The 17,315-nt window shown below is 43.1% G+C and overlaps 1 protein-coding gene across 2 annotated transcripts; it reads left to right on the top strand.

Moving 5' to 3' along the window:
- Positions 1-825: 825 nt before the first annotated feature.
- On the top strand, positions 826-17,101 carry LOC109856724 (neurogenic protein big brain). Of its 2 annotated transcripts, XM_020432310.1 has the most exons (6): positions 826-907; positions 1,332-1,531; positions 2,626-2,907; positions 3,816-3,942; positions 13,706-13,913; positions 14,682-17,101. In XM_020432310.1, exons 2-6 carry the CDS (start codon positions 1,456-1,458, stop codon positions 15,846-15,848), a joined length of 1,860 nt encoding a protein of 619 aa, XP_020287899.1. In that variant the 5' UTR covers positions 826-907; positions 1,332-1,455; the 3' UTR covers positions 15,849-17,101. The 2 variants fall into 2 exon arrangements, with proteins under 2 accessions (XP_020287899.1, XP_020287900.1); XM_020432311.1 differs by lacking the exon at positions 826-907 and having other exon boundaries at positions 1,213-1,531.
- The last annotated feature ends 214 nt before the right edge of the window (positions 17,102-17,315 follow it).

Here is a 17,315-nt window from a genome sequence, read left to right as displayed (position 1 = left end):
GGGCCGGATCATCACGCCGGTTTATCAATCACAGGTTTTTACCTGTTTTAGATTAGATATCGCTGTGACACAGACAACAAATGACGACGCAATTACGCACGCATTCCGAAAAAGCGGAAACGCACAGGTTTATTTCATCGCAAACGCTGAACAAACATGATCTAAGAGCGCGAAACTTTTTATGTTTAATTTGTTTTTGTTATTTTACTCCACACTTTGTTTTACTTCAAAATATAGGATAAAAGCTGCGTGTCTCAGCGAGTTCCTCGGATATGAATCACACGAACTGTCCCGACCCGCAAGTGACTCATGATTTTATCAGCTAAATTAAAGTATTAACCGTTCGCGAGTGGTAAGACTCGCATGTGGTCTCGTGAGCCAACATGTGAGAAATGATTTTGAAACAAACTTGATCAAGACATGTGTATTCTTCTTAAGAGAAGAATTTTGCAATTTCTCATCACATTCCATCTTTAGTTCGTCTTCTCTGCTCTCTCGTGTGAAACTTACAATTTTCGTAAGATACGGCGGGAAGCTTCGAAGATGAGACGGCGGGAACAACTCGTGATAAAAGCTTGCAATTTTATCCGCGTGGATGAAAATTGCGAGATTCGTTAAGAGCAGAGCGAGGAGAGAAGCGAGAGTCCTGTAAAAGATATCAAGTAATATCGTACTTGAAAACGCGCGTGTTACCAAGAGGAGAGCTCTAAGCTCCCCCGTCGGCAGTGAACGAGGAAACGAATGTTCTTTTCCTCGTCTCACACTTCTTCCCCCCCCCCCATCCCACATCCCTCAATATAAGTTCTTTAATTTACAGTAATTGGTGAATTTATCACACGGGCTCACAACTTACACGCCAGTACAATTCTAGCGAGGAGAGAACTAGAGCTAAATGGTTTTAATTACGGTGAGTTATACACATCACGCGCGCGTCTCCCATCCCTTCTCTTAAGATCAAGTCGTTTATTTTTATATATATTTTTTGTCTTTTATATATAGTTAGTTAGTTAGTTTATTATACCTTCATACCTCACGGCTTCGAAGGGGACTTGGTTACATTTCTTACAACTTTCTTACAATTTTCTTTTTTTACATATATCTTATCCTATTACATATCTCATTTTTTGCGAACGCCTGTTATATTTTTATTACCTTCCTGCTCTGTCTAGACTCTGTCTTTTATATATATTTACAATCGAATTCAATCGTGATTTTCGCACACAAGTCGCTGTTTCTTCAACGTGCTCGCGTTAATTGACGAATCACATCGCGCACTTGATCATATTGGAGAACAATTAGGACTGATGAATAAATTTATATTGATCTTCAAGGTCGTGGTCATCGCAAGGTCCGATCCACATTCGCCGGCCAAGTTGGTGGATTTGAAGTGAACTCCATTGCATACACGCTCGTTGTTCCTGACCCGTCGTGCGTACATCCCTTTTTTGTGGGAACATGAACATCGTGGTGTTCTTTGAACTCGTGGGAAACGAGAGCCTCTACCGCGCGCTGCCTAAAGCGAATCCGCGCGGTAATTTATTTATATCTTATAGTTTGTTTGTGTTTGTGCTTTTACTAGAGAGACAGCAAAACGGGGAAAAGGGAAAGAAACGGAGGAGAGAGATGTGTAAATTGTAATAACATGTTTGTAACAACGTGCGCACACACACACACACACACACGTGTAAATAGACGCACGTGTGGCTAATGATAATGACGTGCGCTTATTTGAGCTTTAAGTATCTCAAATGAAGGTAATACGCGCAATGCGATTCTCAACAGCCGGTTAATAGAATACATCCGTTTTCTTTTTATTTGACAATGTATTTACGGGGTACAATATATACTTTCTTTCTCTCTCTCTTTCTCTCTCAGAGATTCTGCAAATGTATTTCCGAACACAATATTTTTATTTTTACAAAGAATTTGTTTAAATTAAATTTATCGTCGTAAGCAAAGCGAGAAAAATGTTACGTGTTTAATTACACGAGATCAAAGGAATTAATTAAAACTTTCCATTCTATGTAATGTGGCAACGAGACGGTTGCGGGATAGCGTACGGCTTAAATGCACCGGGTGTAATGATCGAGAGAGTGGGGGTGGTGCGGTGGTGAACGCACTCGTACGACTCGCGCGGGCCCACTTGTTCGTTACCGAGTTGGCTGTCATTCGCGAGTGCGTTGCCGGTGAGGCAACATCGGCTGCATTCCTACCGAAGCCGCGCTCTCGCGTTTTTTTTGTTAAATAAATTTTTCTTCTCTTCGGAGAAAAGAGAGAAAGAAAATCTTTTCATCGCGAAATACTTAAGACCGGTCTTTGAACAAAAATTTTGATTGAAAAAACTTCAAATATCGTCGGAGGTTTCTCTCTGATCGCGCGAGCGCGCGCGCGCACGCGTTTGCAATCGGTGGTTGCAATTCTTTCGACTCTGTTGACAAAGTTGACAAAGAAAAAGTGCGACAATCGAATTTTTCGAAAATAACGCGACGCGAGAACATGTTCTGAAACAATCTCTATCTCTCTCTCTCTGAGACAGTCATCTCGTCATTTTTCAATTGTCTCGCATCAGTGTGTGATAAATAAAGAATTTTTGAAACATGACGACCGAATCGTTGACGCGCGAAGTGGACGCGCACATCGTCACCATTCTCTCGAGACTATCGACTCTTCGTGAGAACAACATCGAAGTAATGGACAGAAAAGCACCCATGTCGATCGAGGCTCGAAGTTTGGAACTGTGGAGAGCGGTCGCCGTCGAGTGTCTGGCCACCTTCCTCTTCGCCCTGGTGGTAGCCGGCGCCGCAGCTGCCTCCGCTGTGTCCGGAAGCGGACTCTCGGTATTAGCCACCGCCGTCGCTTCCGGCTTCACCATCGCCGCAATATCTCTGATTTTCAGTCACATAAGCGGTAATTGCATTTTTTTTTTTTTTTGGAGAAGTTTTGCGAATTTCTATTCACCTACTTTGTTTTTTTATTTATTTTATAAAACTCTCTTATCTTCCATTTCCATCGCATTTATTTTTAAACACACGTAACAAATAAATGCGCGCACAACTCCGCGAGAATCGCGCGCTTGTCTTTCCGCTGAAAAAAAAAAACATTTCGAGGATGACGACGCGAAGGGTCGCGAACTACTTGAAGCAACTTATCTCGTTGCGTCAATGATTCTGTTCCTTCTTTCGCGCGTATTACGTGTGTGCGTGTATCGTTTGACAAGCGAGGACACAGCCCTCGCGATTTCTCTCGATTGGTCTCGTTTAAACCGATTACGAGACCGATGTCCGGATGTATTACCGCGTTGTGCGTGTTTATTGGAACGTATGTTGGACACCTTTCGAAGTACGTTCTATTACGCACGCAATATATATGTGTGTGTATAAAATACACTCGGTCGTCGTACCCACTACGTGCACGATACGCGATCACGTTTATCTCTTTCATCTCATTCAATTTTATTGTACGAATAAGATGTACTTTATTTAACTATTCGTTTTCTCTGACGTTATTGTGTACAACTTGTATAAAAGCCGGTATTTGTAAAAAAAAAATTCTATATACGGAACATTATTTGTTAGTTTTTTGTAAGTTACATATTTAGATATTTCTCTCGTTGATTTTGTTAACGGTATTTGTGACAAATTTTAGACAAACCGAAAAGACGCGGTTTTTGAAGGAAAAAAAAAAAAAAAAAGACCGATCAAACGTGGTATTACCAGGATCGAACGGTAGCAAATTGCAAAGTACGGAATCGCGCAAATCTTCTTCTTCTGTTAGAAGCCTTTGATTCTTTATGTGGAAAACCTTTTGGCACGCAGGTGGACACGTGAATCCAGCGGTCTCGGTATCGTTCGCTTTGTGCAGACGGATTTCTCCACTTCGAGCGGTGCTCTATATAGCGGCACAATGCGGTGGTGGCATAGCTGGCGCGGCGATGCTTTACGGGTAAGTCTCGTGCACGATGATACGTCTTTTTTGAGAATCAACGAATCTCTTGTCATAAAAAAAAAATGATCTAATCGCGAGATGGATAGGTTGCGAAATTATTGAGAAATAAATGTGGTAAGAAAATCAAGTCCGGTCTTGTCAGATTCTCAAATCGATCGATGAAGAATGAGACACACTGCGGTAGTGTGAGGACAGCTGCTAGATAGAGGAGAACCAGGAAGGCATGTGGCCCCGTCCAAAGCCGGGCCGGGTTTTCTTCCAAGTGTTCGGAGCAGGAGTGGTTGGTGGATTCAAGCGAGTTTCTAGACGGGAGGATAAACACAATATATTTTATCTTTGATGATTCCACGAACCAACGTGTGCTTCTTAAGCAACTTTGTCTATAATCTAACGTCAATCTTATATATACGTATTTTAATTAATCTGATCGGAAAGAACTTTAAAAATTTCATTTACATGCGAAACATAAAGATAAACAGCTTTGCGTTAAAAAAAAGAAAAAAAAACCAAAACTCTGGAAAAGATCGAACGAATGCAACCTGCCGCAATTTCGCGCTAAAATGTGGATATACCCGTTTGAGAAACGCGTTATGATACATATACGTCTTCGAGCGAATTTCAAATTCGACCCTGATGCAAACGCGCTTGATGTGCACACGTGCCTCGATCTCGCCCGTGGGCAAACAGCTTCCATTTCGAAAGGCGAGAAAAATAAAGTAAAAGGGAGAAGAAGAACCGCCCGCCGGTTCCAGAAGAAGCAGCGCGCGCATCATCATTCGGGAGGAGCGAGCCGTTCCTTTCGGAGCGGCAACTGAGAAAGCCGGAGGTATAAGAGAGAGCGATGAGTGTGAAGCAAAGCGAGAAGATGTATTAATGCAACGAGATTTAAAAAGAATGAGGGAAGAAAGAAGGAGACAAAGAAGAGAGAATGTGTCAAAAAAACAATTGCGTCATCAACAAGGTGGCGCAAGAGACGCTCGATGAAACAAATCGGGCTGTCTTAAGAAGACGCAGATATTATAAATAAATAAATGTTATCTCGCTCTCTCTCATGATACACACTCGGTAACGATATAATCTTACTGTAAAAAAAACGTGGAATGTGTTTGTTCGTTCAATAATTTCCGCTCGATAATTGAGAAGGAAAGGTGGAGCGTGTGCTGCAAAGCGCTCGGAGGAATGTAAGAAGTTGGCACGAGGGCAACAGGACCAAGAAGATTGAAGCCGGGAGTGGCATATAAAAAAGAGAGAGAGAGAGAGAGAGAGAGAAACGAGAGCGCGCGAGAGAAGAGAGAACGACGACGAGAAGAGGCGAGAGAAAAACTGAAGACGGCAGCGAACGGGAGAGCGGTATCAGAAGTGGAGGGCAAGAAGAGTAGGAGAGGCAGAAAGAGGCACGCGTAATTGGCAGGCGAGGGAGAAACTCGGAAGGTGAGCACCTGCCTCGTACGAGCCGGAGGTCTTGGCGGCGGTCCATCGCCTCGCAGCTGCCGCAGATGTTTCTCCGTGGACCAAAAAAGATCGCGCGGAAAAAGGAACGCAACAGCCCGAACGCAGGGAGAGAGATAGAGAGAGAGAGAGAGAACAAGGATAATAAATACCTACGCATGCACACACCGAGGTGGGACAAGTTTCACGGCATCGGGACGGATCGTGAAGGAGGACACGCCGCGAGCGATCCATCGGAGGAGCGCGATGCCGCGTCGTCGCCGGTACGGTCGAGCAGATGTTCCCGCCGGGAACACGGAGATCATTGTCCGTTCTTCTTCCGATTCCTTTCTTCGCCACCTACCGCATGCGCTTCTCTCGCCCAAATTTGGTTCTGTTTTCGTGTCGCGTGCGTCTCGCGACGGCGCGTCTTTTCGCTCGGCACACCGAGACCTCAAACGGAACACACATCTATTCGAAGCTTTTTTTTTTTTTATTACAAAGAACTCACGTTTTTTTTTTACATCAATTCAAGATTTTTTTAAATACGTTTATATCAAGGTTGTTTTTTTTTTTTTTTTTATTTTAACATTGAGCTTTTTTTTTCTCGTCCCGGTTACGCGCGAAACGATGCTACCGCGCATTTATCTGTCTCGTCACGTCTTCTATCTCTCGTGCGACACTCCCCCAGTCACCCTCCGGACCACCATATGACCGCACAAAGAAGTAACAAGTGCGCGATATGTACCGAAATAATAATCGAACAATACTCTAGTTAACCGGACGGGGCCAACAGGGTTCTTTCCCGAGAAACGTCTCGGGGGAATACCGCTGAACCCGGCGTAGAAAAAAAAAACTTGGGACAAGAGAGAGAGAGAGAGAAAAGGAAAGAGAGCAAGAGTACGAAGAGTAGTGCACTTGCATCTGTTGCGACTCTGTCGATTCTAACAGCGGCGGGTGTAAAACACGCGTCGGCGTTCGCCGAGGGTAGGCGGGGACCTGAAAAAGTGATCCGGAGAAGGGAAGAGAGAGAAAGAAAAATCATGGGAAAGCCAAGGGGTGGATTTCGATGCCCCTATCATCCCGTAGACTTATCCGGGATCGTTCCCGAATGAGTTCTCGCGCGCGCGCGCGCGGGTAATAAATATAAAAACCATCCGATAAAACCCCAAAGTGAGGCAATCTGGGTCGAAAAAACCTAAGGGCGGGAGGGGTGGCAGGAGAAGAGGAAAAAAAATAGCGCGCGGAGAAAAACGATAGCCGCGCATTTAACTATCCGTAAAGAATTTATTGTCACCTCTTCATCACGCGCAAAACTCTTACAGGATTCTTCCATTATCTCTCGTGCACGCAGGGGAGTGATTTTTTTTGTCCTCGCGAAAAGAATTTTTTTAAGAAGGGCGGTTGGTTTATTTAAGAATTGTTTTCTCATTGTTTTTTTCGCAAAATAATTGTTCGGAATATTTTGTTTGTTAAAAAAAAAAAAACTGTTACAGAACAAGTGCGGCAACCTGTATCGGCTGCACGCGCCGTAACGAGGGGGTTGCTTTTTATTCCCTCGCTCGCGCGAAATTGGACGCGTCGGAGATTAAGTCCTATTGAAACGTCTAGACACGTGTGCGTCCAGGTAAACGTACGCCCCGATACGTACAACGACGTCTTTTCATTCAGACGAGAGGTTTTCCCCCGATATTATTCCCAATCGATAAGTTTCCAATCTCTATCGTAGATAGAGACCTAGTTTCTGACGTCCCCGAAACTTCCGGCACCGCCAATAAAGTTCGGCTTACGCCTCCGATGGTGATGTATGCAAAGCGAATCCGCTCGAATAATTTCTGATCCGAAAAATACGGGAAGGTCGACTCGAAGGCGAAGAATTTCGCGTATGAGAAACACGATTCTCGCTCGCCCCGATAAAACCCGCTCGAGTGTAACAGAAAGATAAAAGTCGTCTCGGACTGTTCGCAAAAAAAAAAAAACAAAAAATCGTCATTAATTCACGGATAACGAGAAAGACGGGGGCGCGATGATGGTCGGATAAATTTCTCGACGACGTCAAAGAATCAAAATTTTTTCGTTGACCGAAAAAAATGTGCGACTACGAAAATTTTGCTCGATTTCTTTTCCTCCGTCGGGAAAAGTCAGAAAACACGCACGCAGAGAGTGGTCGCGGAGAGTGGTTGAAATTAACCACCGCGCGCCATTTGTCAAGGGAGTTTCCAGCCACGAATCGGAGGAAACAGCTGTGAGATGACAGGTGTGTCATGACGTCAGGCGAGACACACGTAGTGCGCGTGTCGAACCGGATGTCCGAGAAGAACGAAAACAGCTTTGCCGCACGGCTTGCGAGCGTCTGCTGCGCGCATCGTTCACGGGGTGGCGGCGTGTATTTCTTATTTGTTTGCGCGCGTCTTGATCACCGTCGATGATTCCGTCCGAGATTATAATTAAGAATTATCTCGAAGGGCGCGGAGCGCAATTTTCTGTTCCTTCCTTTCTGCGCTCCCATGCTCGACAGGTGTGCGGATTGTTCCGCAGATTGTGCCGTGGCACAAAGGTCGAGATTTTATTAAAATTTTGTACACAAAATTCTCTCGTTTCTTCCCAAAAAAAAAACCCATCATGTTATTTTCGCGTTTCATCAAGATGTCTTGTCAAAGATCGATAAGTGTTTGCGTAAAAGAAACGATGGAGAAGGAGCAGGTCCGTCTCTCAGCTCTTGAGGATATCCTTGCAATCATACGTCACGATTTTGAGCGCGACATGCGATATTTGCGTCTCCTCGAGAGGAGACTCGGATATTGAATTCATAATCCGCGCGCGCACCTCTTCTCAAGTTTCATATCGTCAATGCAATTCTCAAAGAGATTTTTTTCCTCAGGTTTTTACACTTCTTAGATGTTACTTGTTTTATCGTAACGCTCCGCGAGGTTCTTCTTGCAATTGAAAACTAAAAAAGATTGTAAAAAATAAATAGTTTTCTTTTTATTCTTCTCTTGTTAAAGTAAATAGCAAAACATTTAAGACGTATACATCGCGACAACATATTTTTTCAAACTATTGATATTAATGTTAAAAAGATAAAAGTTCTTATAATTTCACATTGGAAAACTCTCTCTCTCTCTCTGTTCTCTCCGTGATGAAAAACGTAGGAGAAACTTCGACGTTTCGGGCCGAAAATATGTGAAAGCCAGATGGGTCAGGTAGACCGGAGTAGACAGGAATGTCTACCTGGGCTCTCTTATACCAAGAAAAAGGGACACAAAAGCGCTTACGGATGTTGTGGATTTCGTTTCTTTGGACCCGTTGGTCGAACGCTTCTTCGTTCACGTTTAACGTTTATTTTGATGACGAAGTTTTGTTGCATTGTAACAAACAATGCGACACCGGTATTGTTCTCTGCCAGTGTCTTTGAAATAATGCCTACAATTTCTTGCGTACTATAATGTTGTGTCCTATAATTTTTTTTTATATACAAATTTATAGAAAGACCGACCTGCAAAGAAAGAGTCTGTCTCACTCACACGCGTCCTAAAACAATAAACTTTTTCTCATATCAATAATTTATGTAATAACAAAAAATAATACATTTCTCCTTTGTGTGCGGCACAGACGATGTGAAGACACGACGGTTTTGATTCTGCAGACATGTTTGTCAAACAATTGTGATCATCTCGCATAGAAAAAAAAAAAAAAACCGTAAGTTGCATTGTAAGATCCGCCAACATCGGCGTAAATAGAAAAGAAGAAAGAACTTCCAGCTATTAAAACCGGGCCGGTTTGGGTTTAGAGCGGAGTGTAGTTAGAAGATGCCAACAGATGGTCGCAACCACGTGTTCGTTTTCAAGATCCTTCTTTCGATGTCTTCCCCCTCACGGAGGCTGTGGATTGGATTGCGCGCGTCAAGTTTTGCGTCGAGAAAACTAGCTTCTTGACACGATCTGACAAAAACTAAAATATCTCAAAAAATATCCGCGCCTCGTGAATAATCTACAACAAAATTAACTTTCACGAAATCTCATCTCAAACATTTTGACGTATCGGGTGTCAAAAATCAAGCGCGAGTAGATATTCTTTTTTTTTTTTTTAGTATTTGATCATATTTCTAAATTAAAAATAAAGCAAAGAGAGAGAGAGAGAGAGAGAGAGAGAGATGAAAATAACTTTTACGTAACAATTAAATTTTTTTATATAATATGAATGTTTGTGCAAATCAATTGTTTCTTTCCTGTTCACAAAAAAAAATTTACACAGCAAATCGTCGAATATTCGTAGAATTCGAGAGACTTAATTCGCGGCTCGTGCCGCAAATTAACATTGCATCTGGTAGAAAAATCCCCCGAATATTACGCGGGTCTTGATNGNGGGTNTNTNTTTTTTTTTTTTTTTTTTTTTTTTTTTTTCATGTTATCCTATCCGTGTATATCCTTAAGCATGTCCGTCTTCGGGGGGCCCGAGGAACGTAAAACATCTGCCGCGTCATCGGACCCCTCTACCTACGGGTGTCGTCCTCCCCTTCTTTTCGACGAAGGAGAAATCATTTATGGGAAGTCCCTAAAGCTCCTTTGTGACGGCGACTTACGCTATACGGCGCCCGAAAAGGAACTACAGTGAAGATTCCTTTTGTGCAACATGTGGTCAGCACGTGTATCCTCGTGCTGGGGGCAGATTTATACAGGATCTATGTACGCGCGAAGAAGAACATCTATACGCGCGATACATACGGGCAGCTGTGTGTGATTCTTCTCGCGCGCATCTGAAAGATCGAATAGAATTTCCGCGCGTTTCTTTATGCGGGTCCCCCGTTCTCGTTAAATTCCATAGTCACTATCACAATGCGCGTTTATTACACGGAAATATATATATATATATAAAATTGCATCTCGCAATTAATTCATAAATTTATCTTATTGCACACAAAATCACATTGTCTCTAATAATTGCAAAAATATTTTTATTTTCTGCGCGCGTCTCTTTCTTTTTTCTTCTCTCTCCTTCTATTTATGAAAATGATTTCAAAGGAGCGTTATATTCGTCAGCGTTAAGAGCGGCAAATGACCATGCAGTGGTCTTCTTCTTTATAATCGTTTCCTTTCGTCTAAGGGACTCTCGACGATTATCCTCCGACCCTTTCGTACCATTTCCGCAATATATTTCTCTCAGCTCGCTTTGTTCGAGATTTTTTAAATGCTCCTTTCTTCTGTTTGTATACATAGTAAAAGTTGTTTTGTTTTTTTTTTTTTTGCACTGCACTACGTCCGACAGCTTGTTGTAATTACCTTGATATAAATTACCTACAAAAATTTATGCCAGAAATTTAGTTTTTGTTTTTTAATTTTTTTGTAACAATTTGAAGAAAGATACAACGCGTTCTTGTATTATTTTATTGAGAGAAGTTTATAATTTGATTGATCACGCGTCGTATAGGTAAAAACATCGACGTGTCAAATTATCGTTACAATTTTGCAAAAAAAAAAAGAAGAAGAAAAATGAACTAATGGCACGTTGCGCACGTGAGCGCATTTCCTCGTGTTTTAATCGGCGTACACGCTTCCTGTCCCTTTCAGATCTAAACAATGCCGAGGGTAGAATTGTAGGACGCTTTTCTCTCTCTCTCTCTCTCTCTCTCTCTCTTCTATAGAATTCCTGTGCTTTGTTGCGACGTGACGCGCACACACCCACGCATATCTCGTTCAAGAAACCGCGTCTAAGGATAAAATCCGAAATCACCGGTCCGTTCCTGAAATATCAGTATCTTAAAGGTGCGAGATAAGAGAACGAAAAAGTATGCAAGAAATTTCTTTTCGAAGAGAAAAATATACTCTAGCGGTTATACAAGTTATTGGACTTTTTTTAATACACAGCCAGTGTGTATATTGAATAAAACTGAAATTTTACATAAATTTCATGTTGTACATTCTTCCGTTCGATATAAGTTTGAATGCTGCTTTTTGCAAAGAAATTGTGCCAAGTCTTAGTACACATCTCTTCGCGTTGGGGTTCTCTACGGCAACTCAGGCCGAACATTATAACGCACGTTCCTCCATTGTTCCTACTTCGTGCGTCTCCCTCGTAATGACTTCACGGTTCACGCTACATCCTAATTTCGTGTGGTCTGACCACATCACCTAACCGCGGCATCTGAACTTTCCCATAATCAAGACTTTATAATGGTATCGGAGCAAACGCATCATCTCTCCCCGGGACCCTTTGAAACGTCTCCGACGTTTATCGCCGCTCCGTCACATGTGTGTGATATCCCCTCACGCACGAGGGGACACTCTGTAGTGTCCAGAATTCGAATCGGCGGGGGCAAGGAAACACACAGAGAGAGAGCGAACTCCGAGAGAGACAGAGGGAGTTTTGATCAGGTTCCCGACTAAGGTCCTTTTCCTCCCCTCGCCGAGAAGGGATACGTGGTTCTCGTCCGGCACGTGAGAGCGGGGGGTATATCAATAGCTCGTTAATCGCAATCGGGAGGGTGGTATCGCGCGCGGTGGTATGATACACATCCCGCATCTCCTTCCCCTCCTTTTGAATTGAAATTTATTTAAAACCGCGCGCACCGATGTAACTCCCCCCAAGGGGTTTGTACACACCGCCGAACGCGGCGTCACTCTCTCACCCCTCGCGTGTGAATTGCGAAAATGGGGCACAGGTTGCGACGAGTGCACTGGCTGCGCGGCTCTCGAGTCAAGTGCACGCAAGATTAAACCTTTCTGCGTTCGCGGGCTTGTGTCTCGCCTCGATGACCACGCGCGCTTTTCAACGAACCCCTGAGAACGCGCCCGCCGTCCACCGATCCGAAACCTCGTTCTCCCACGAAGCGAAATCTCTCGTCGTGCATTCGGCTCGCCTTTCATCAAGCTGCTTCGTCGCGAAAACCCGCGTAGTTAACGGATACAAAATATATCATACGTATATAACGTACATGCTTTGCGTTTGCGACGAAGACCAGCTCTGAGAAGGAAAAGTAGAACGCGCAACGAGTTGCTTAAGTTAACGCTACGCGGAAGATTAATGTCCTCGCGCGGCGCCAATTCGAGATGTCGTCACTCGCAACAATTATTACTTGCGAAAAGCCGCGGCTTTCCTTTATCCGGCAAGTTAGTCACGAAAAGAATTAAGATACGAGAAGAGAATTCGCTAAATGTGTACAATACGTTCTATTATACGCGTTCGTTGCAAATTTATATTTCGCATTTAGACAAATGCAACTAAAAAAAAAAAAAAAAAAATATATACGTTATCATCGTATTCATTAGTATCTCAATGCGTTCTCATACGTACTCTCATACGTGAGAGAAATGCCCGCTGTCCGGATTTTCCGTGGAAGAAAAAATCCGCTTATCACCCGAGGGCACGCACGCAAATACACAAAAATGCTGCCATTCTTTTTGTCCCTTATTTTCCGTCCGAAAACTCTCTCTCTCTCTCTCTCTCTCTCTCTCTCGACTGCAGTTGATCCCAATTGTACAACGCTCATGATCTGCATTTCTGATTTCATCAATTTGTCTCTCTTTCTCTCTCTCGTGACAAGCTCGTCGCTCGCGGCGCGGAAAGAACGGGGAAGGAAAGAAGTGGGTGAATATACTCATTGTCACACATTTGCATTCGCGGCGTCGAAACTCGGAGTCGGTTTCGTGCCTTGATGACGAGGAAGAATTATACGAGGGGCGGCGAACATTCGCGTAGGCGAGATCAATCGCGATCGCGCACGCACCCGCCAAAAAAAATTCGCAAGCGAGCAGTTTAGGGACGGAGGGGCCGCACAGAATCCGCATTATCATCTTCTCTGTATTTGTGTGTTTTTTTTTTTTACTGTGGTAATATTTGATCAAACAGAAAATGTATGAAACGCAACCGTGAGATGCGGAGGTCACATCTCCGTGACCCTATGTGATTATACGAACTGAGAAAATCAACGAGAGTTTTATGCAAGGGAAAGGTCACAAGAGTAACATCGGGGTTACGTTTTTAAGGGCTGGAGAATGCACTAGCTAATATAAACATTACACCGTTGGGACCTACTTGCCACAGGGGGTTTTTGGCGAAGAGCGCATGTCTCTTCTCTTTCTCTCTCTCTCTCTCTCTCTCTATTACATGTGGCAGACTACAATAGGAAAATCATCGTACATTATATAGCGGTTTCATAACTCGCATATATATACCACTGTCATAAAAAGACCATATGCGGCCGTTTTTGGGAGACGTAATCTATTTTTTCTTGTTTCAAAGAAATAGTTATTTTGTATATTTATGTATTAAATATATGTTTGATACATTTATATATTATATCTCTTGAAACTTACTGTTTTTTTTTTTTTTTCAGAGTGAGTACGCCTTCAAATACGCAAACCCTTACATCCTCTGGTCGGCTGGGAGGTTCAATCGAGAGGCTCTTGGTCGAGATAGCACTGTCGGTATTTATTGTGCTAGCCCACTTATCTGCGGACTCATCTAGATCACTACCTCCTGCGATTTCTTCGAGAGCTTCCGCAGTTTTGGCCGCAGCTTACACAGCAGCCACTCTTGTTTCGGTAAGTTTTTCTTTATTTCCGGTTCGAAAGAATTAATTAATCTCTCTCTCTCTCTCTCTCGTATTAAACTAATATGTATATATATAATGATGTATTAGAAAAATAAAACAATAATTGTTTTTATACCTGCCTTATATATTGAGCGCGGTCGCCAATTCATTCAAGAGAACTTTCTGCAAATACACGCACGTAATAAAACAAGAGAACAAGCGCTTGTGTTCTTCGCTGTCTTTTCCTGCTGTGCGTGTCCGTCATACAGCCACTCACTCTCTCTATCCAAAACCGCCTCTCTCGGGCGCTTTCTTTTCAATCGGGCCGACGACGCACGTTCGCATCTTTAAAGAGCACCTGCCGTTGTAGTTCGGGAGGAGAGAAGGGTAGAGTTTCGGAGAACGGGAAGAAAGAACTTGATTCTCTCTGGACCCACACCTGCTTTGAAACCAGTGTATATATAATATGTGTGTAAATTCCAAAACGAAAAATTATAGAAATCACATCGTTTTACACGTGTTGAATGTTATTATTATTATTTTTTTTTTTTTTATCGCGCACACTGCTCTCGGGATAGAATTTTTAAGTTTCTTTACTCGTCCTTTTGCGCTCGGATATAAAAAAAAACTCAACATAAAAATACATTTAAAGTCGAATTTGCTCCAAAAATATGGAGCTCCCTCCTTTTTTTAAGCATAAATATCTACGATTATTTAAGAAGAAAATGTGTCTGTGTGTTATCCTCTGAGTAAAATTTATTTCCGACCCGTTTTTCAGAGTCCTTTCCTGAATCCAGCGCGCGCGTTGGGCCCGGCCTTCGTGATGAATCGCTGGGACAATCATTGGGTCTACTGGGTAGGTCCTCTGTCGGGAGGCGCAGTTGCGGCTTTGCTTCACGAGTACGTTCTGAGTCCTAAACGAACAAAGGACTCGCGAGAGATGGACGACGGTGACAACTCGTCTATGAGATCCGACGAGGACACGTACGATGATTTGGACAAACCCACCGGTCCCAAATTTCCCGGTGCTTACGCGACCTATCGTCCGGTCGCCGGCGCGTCGTCCTCGATTTACAGCGCGCCGCCGTCAGCGTTGGAGCGCGTCGAGTCGATCTACGGCGGCACGAAGTCGCTCTACTGCAAATCGCCGCCGTTGACACGCGCCAATCTGAATCGTTCGCAGAGCGTTTACGCGAAATCGACGTCGGGTCCGCGCGACGGTCTGATAATTCCGAAACCGGGCCCGTTGCTGCCCGCGCAGAGCCTCTATCCCATCAGACTTGGTCAGAACGGCTGTCAGAACGGTAATCGCGAGAACCAAACGATCGGCGGCCTGGGCGGTCCGCCGAATCAGTCGTCGCAGAATCACAACAGCACCAATCAAAATATGCAGAATCAACTTCAACAATGCACGCAGAGCATCTACGGCATCCGCGGGATCTCCACGAGTCTCAGCACCCGAGAAAACGGTATCTACGGCGTATCCACTGGTTCCAGCGTCTACGGACGCGCACCGGCGCCTCCACCAGGTAGTCAGAACTCTCAGCAGTCCGTTCAGAACGGTCAGTCCTCGATGCAGAATCATCCGCCGCCGCCACCACCGCCGCAACAGCAGCAGCAACAGCAGCAGCAGCAACAACAACAGCAACAGCAGCCGCAGCAGCAGCCGCAACATCAAAACGGACCGTTGTCCAGCAATTCCGATAACGGTGCGAGTTCAAGACGACCCGAGAGCATGTACGGTCACGTGTCGCGACGCAGCGACGATTCCGCGTACGGCAGCTATCAGAGTTCTACCCGAGGTAATTACGGCAAGGTATCGGGACCGCCGAACGGACCGCCCCAGTATCGCGATCAGGGAAGACCGAGTCCGGCCGGGCCTCTTCAGCAAACTCAGAGCGCGCAGAGTAATTTCCAAAGAAACTCGCCGAATCCTCAGTATTGACTATAACTTATAGAAAGTCAATGAAAAACCAAACATTTGTGATCCGTGTGATCGTCGTATTATATCGCCTATGCACATCGATGAGAACGAAATAGAATGTCAATCAATAAGTTAAAAATCTTATATTTCAGTTGTGCGTGTGTGTGTGTGTGTGTGTGTGTGTGTGTGAGAGAGAAAGAGAGAGAGAGAGAGACTTTCTTTGTCCCGAATGCGAGCTTGTATATTTAGTCAGAATGTCATCACCAAGATATTCGCAATGGCCAGTTCTCTGGAATACATTTTTGTATTTAAGAATCTTCTATACTTTCTTTAGCGAAACTTGATTAAGACACTAGCGAAGTAAGGTGATTAATTGCGATTGAAATTAATTAAATTATTGTTTTTTTTTTTGTGGCTTTCATTTGCTGCTTGCAAGCAAACTTTTATACTTAAGAGTAGATACGTGTACATATGATTGTAATATCGTCCGCAGTAGACATGAAACATGCCTTGTGTATTGTGTGTTTCTGCACGATGTAGTACAGGGCAGCGGCGTAAACGCCTTTAACACGAGGTTACACCGACTGTAACTGCCTCAGTTTTAAATACCTTAGCCACGAAACTGTGTGAACTTTTTTATTACGCGAAGGAGATTTCACGCCGTAATTCACTGCCGTAAATTGAACCGCGACTTGATCGAGGAATTTCAAAGTACTCTTTTATATAATTAATATTTTATGAACTTTTTTAAATGTTTTTTTTTGTAAAAGACGACGTAGTTATCGGATGTAGCGGAGAAGAAGCGTAGAAAAGTGTGTCAAGATGTTAAACTAGAAACTTTTTTTTATCAATAAGAAATTAAGTTATTTTTTAATGTAAAATTGAAATGCATATAACTTAATTACTCTGTATCATTAAGTTTTCAGAGAGTTTGTAGAAAATTTCGTCGAGAGACTCGTCAAGAAGTGACGATAAATGAATTTGTACAAGATGTGAAACTTTCGCAAAACCGCTAAGAAGAACATGATATATAAATGTTTTGTATATATATATACGTTATGTGTGTATTTATTAATGCGTATTATAATATAAACGTACTTGTATAAGTTTGATCATTGTTATACATTCGCAAATGTATGCGCACCGGGGCCGTGTCGTTGAATCGTGCGCAACACGTGTTTTACTTTTTTTTTTAAATTAAAAAAATAAATCGATTGTGTATCACCCGCCCTGTATATAAATGTAGTAGGTATGTAAACAAAAATGACAATAAATAAATACATACGATACGATAAACAAAAGGAACGCAGCAAATATCTGAAGAAATCGCCAAGGATGTTTTTTTTTTTTTTTTTTTTTTTTTTTTTATTCTCACGCGTTGTGTTACCTTGATTTACTTTTGGTTTTTACTCAAACGGCAGACATTCCGCTGATATCTTTTTATGGAAAAGTGAACATTTCGTCGTAATAATAATATTTATTGGCGTG

This window comes from Pseudomyrmex gracilis, unplaced genomic scaffold (assembly GCF_002006095.1).
Source record: "Pseudomyrmex gracilis isolate BER0280 unplaced genomic scaffold, ASM200609v1 scaffold_132, whole genome shotgun sequence".
In the NCBI taxonomy this organism is placed as follows: domain Eukaryota; kingdom Metazoa; phylum Arthropoda; class Insecta; order Hymenoptera; family Formicidae; genus Pseudomyrmex; species Pseudomyrmex gracilis.
The sequence above is the reverse complement of the archived record's forward strand: the minus strand, read 5'-3'. Positions and strand labels throughout refer to the sequence as shown.

Coding starts and splice junctions, on each gene's coding strand:
- LOC109856724 (XM_020432310.1), top strand. CDS start 1,456: ATGAACATCGTGGTGTTCTTTGAACTCGTGGGAAACGAGAGCCTCTAC. Junction 2,908..3,815: donor GATTTTCAGTCACATAAGCG/GTAATTGCATTT, acceptor TTTGGCACGCAG/GTGGACACGTGAATCCAGCG. Junction 13,914..14,681: donor CAGCAGCCACTCTTGTTTCG/GTAAGTTTTTCT, acceptor CCCGTTTTTCAG/AGTCCTTTCCTGAATCCAGC.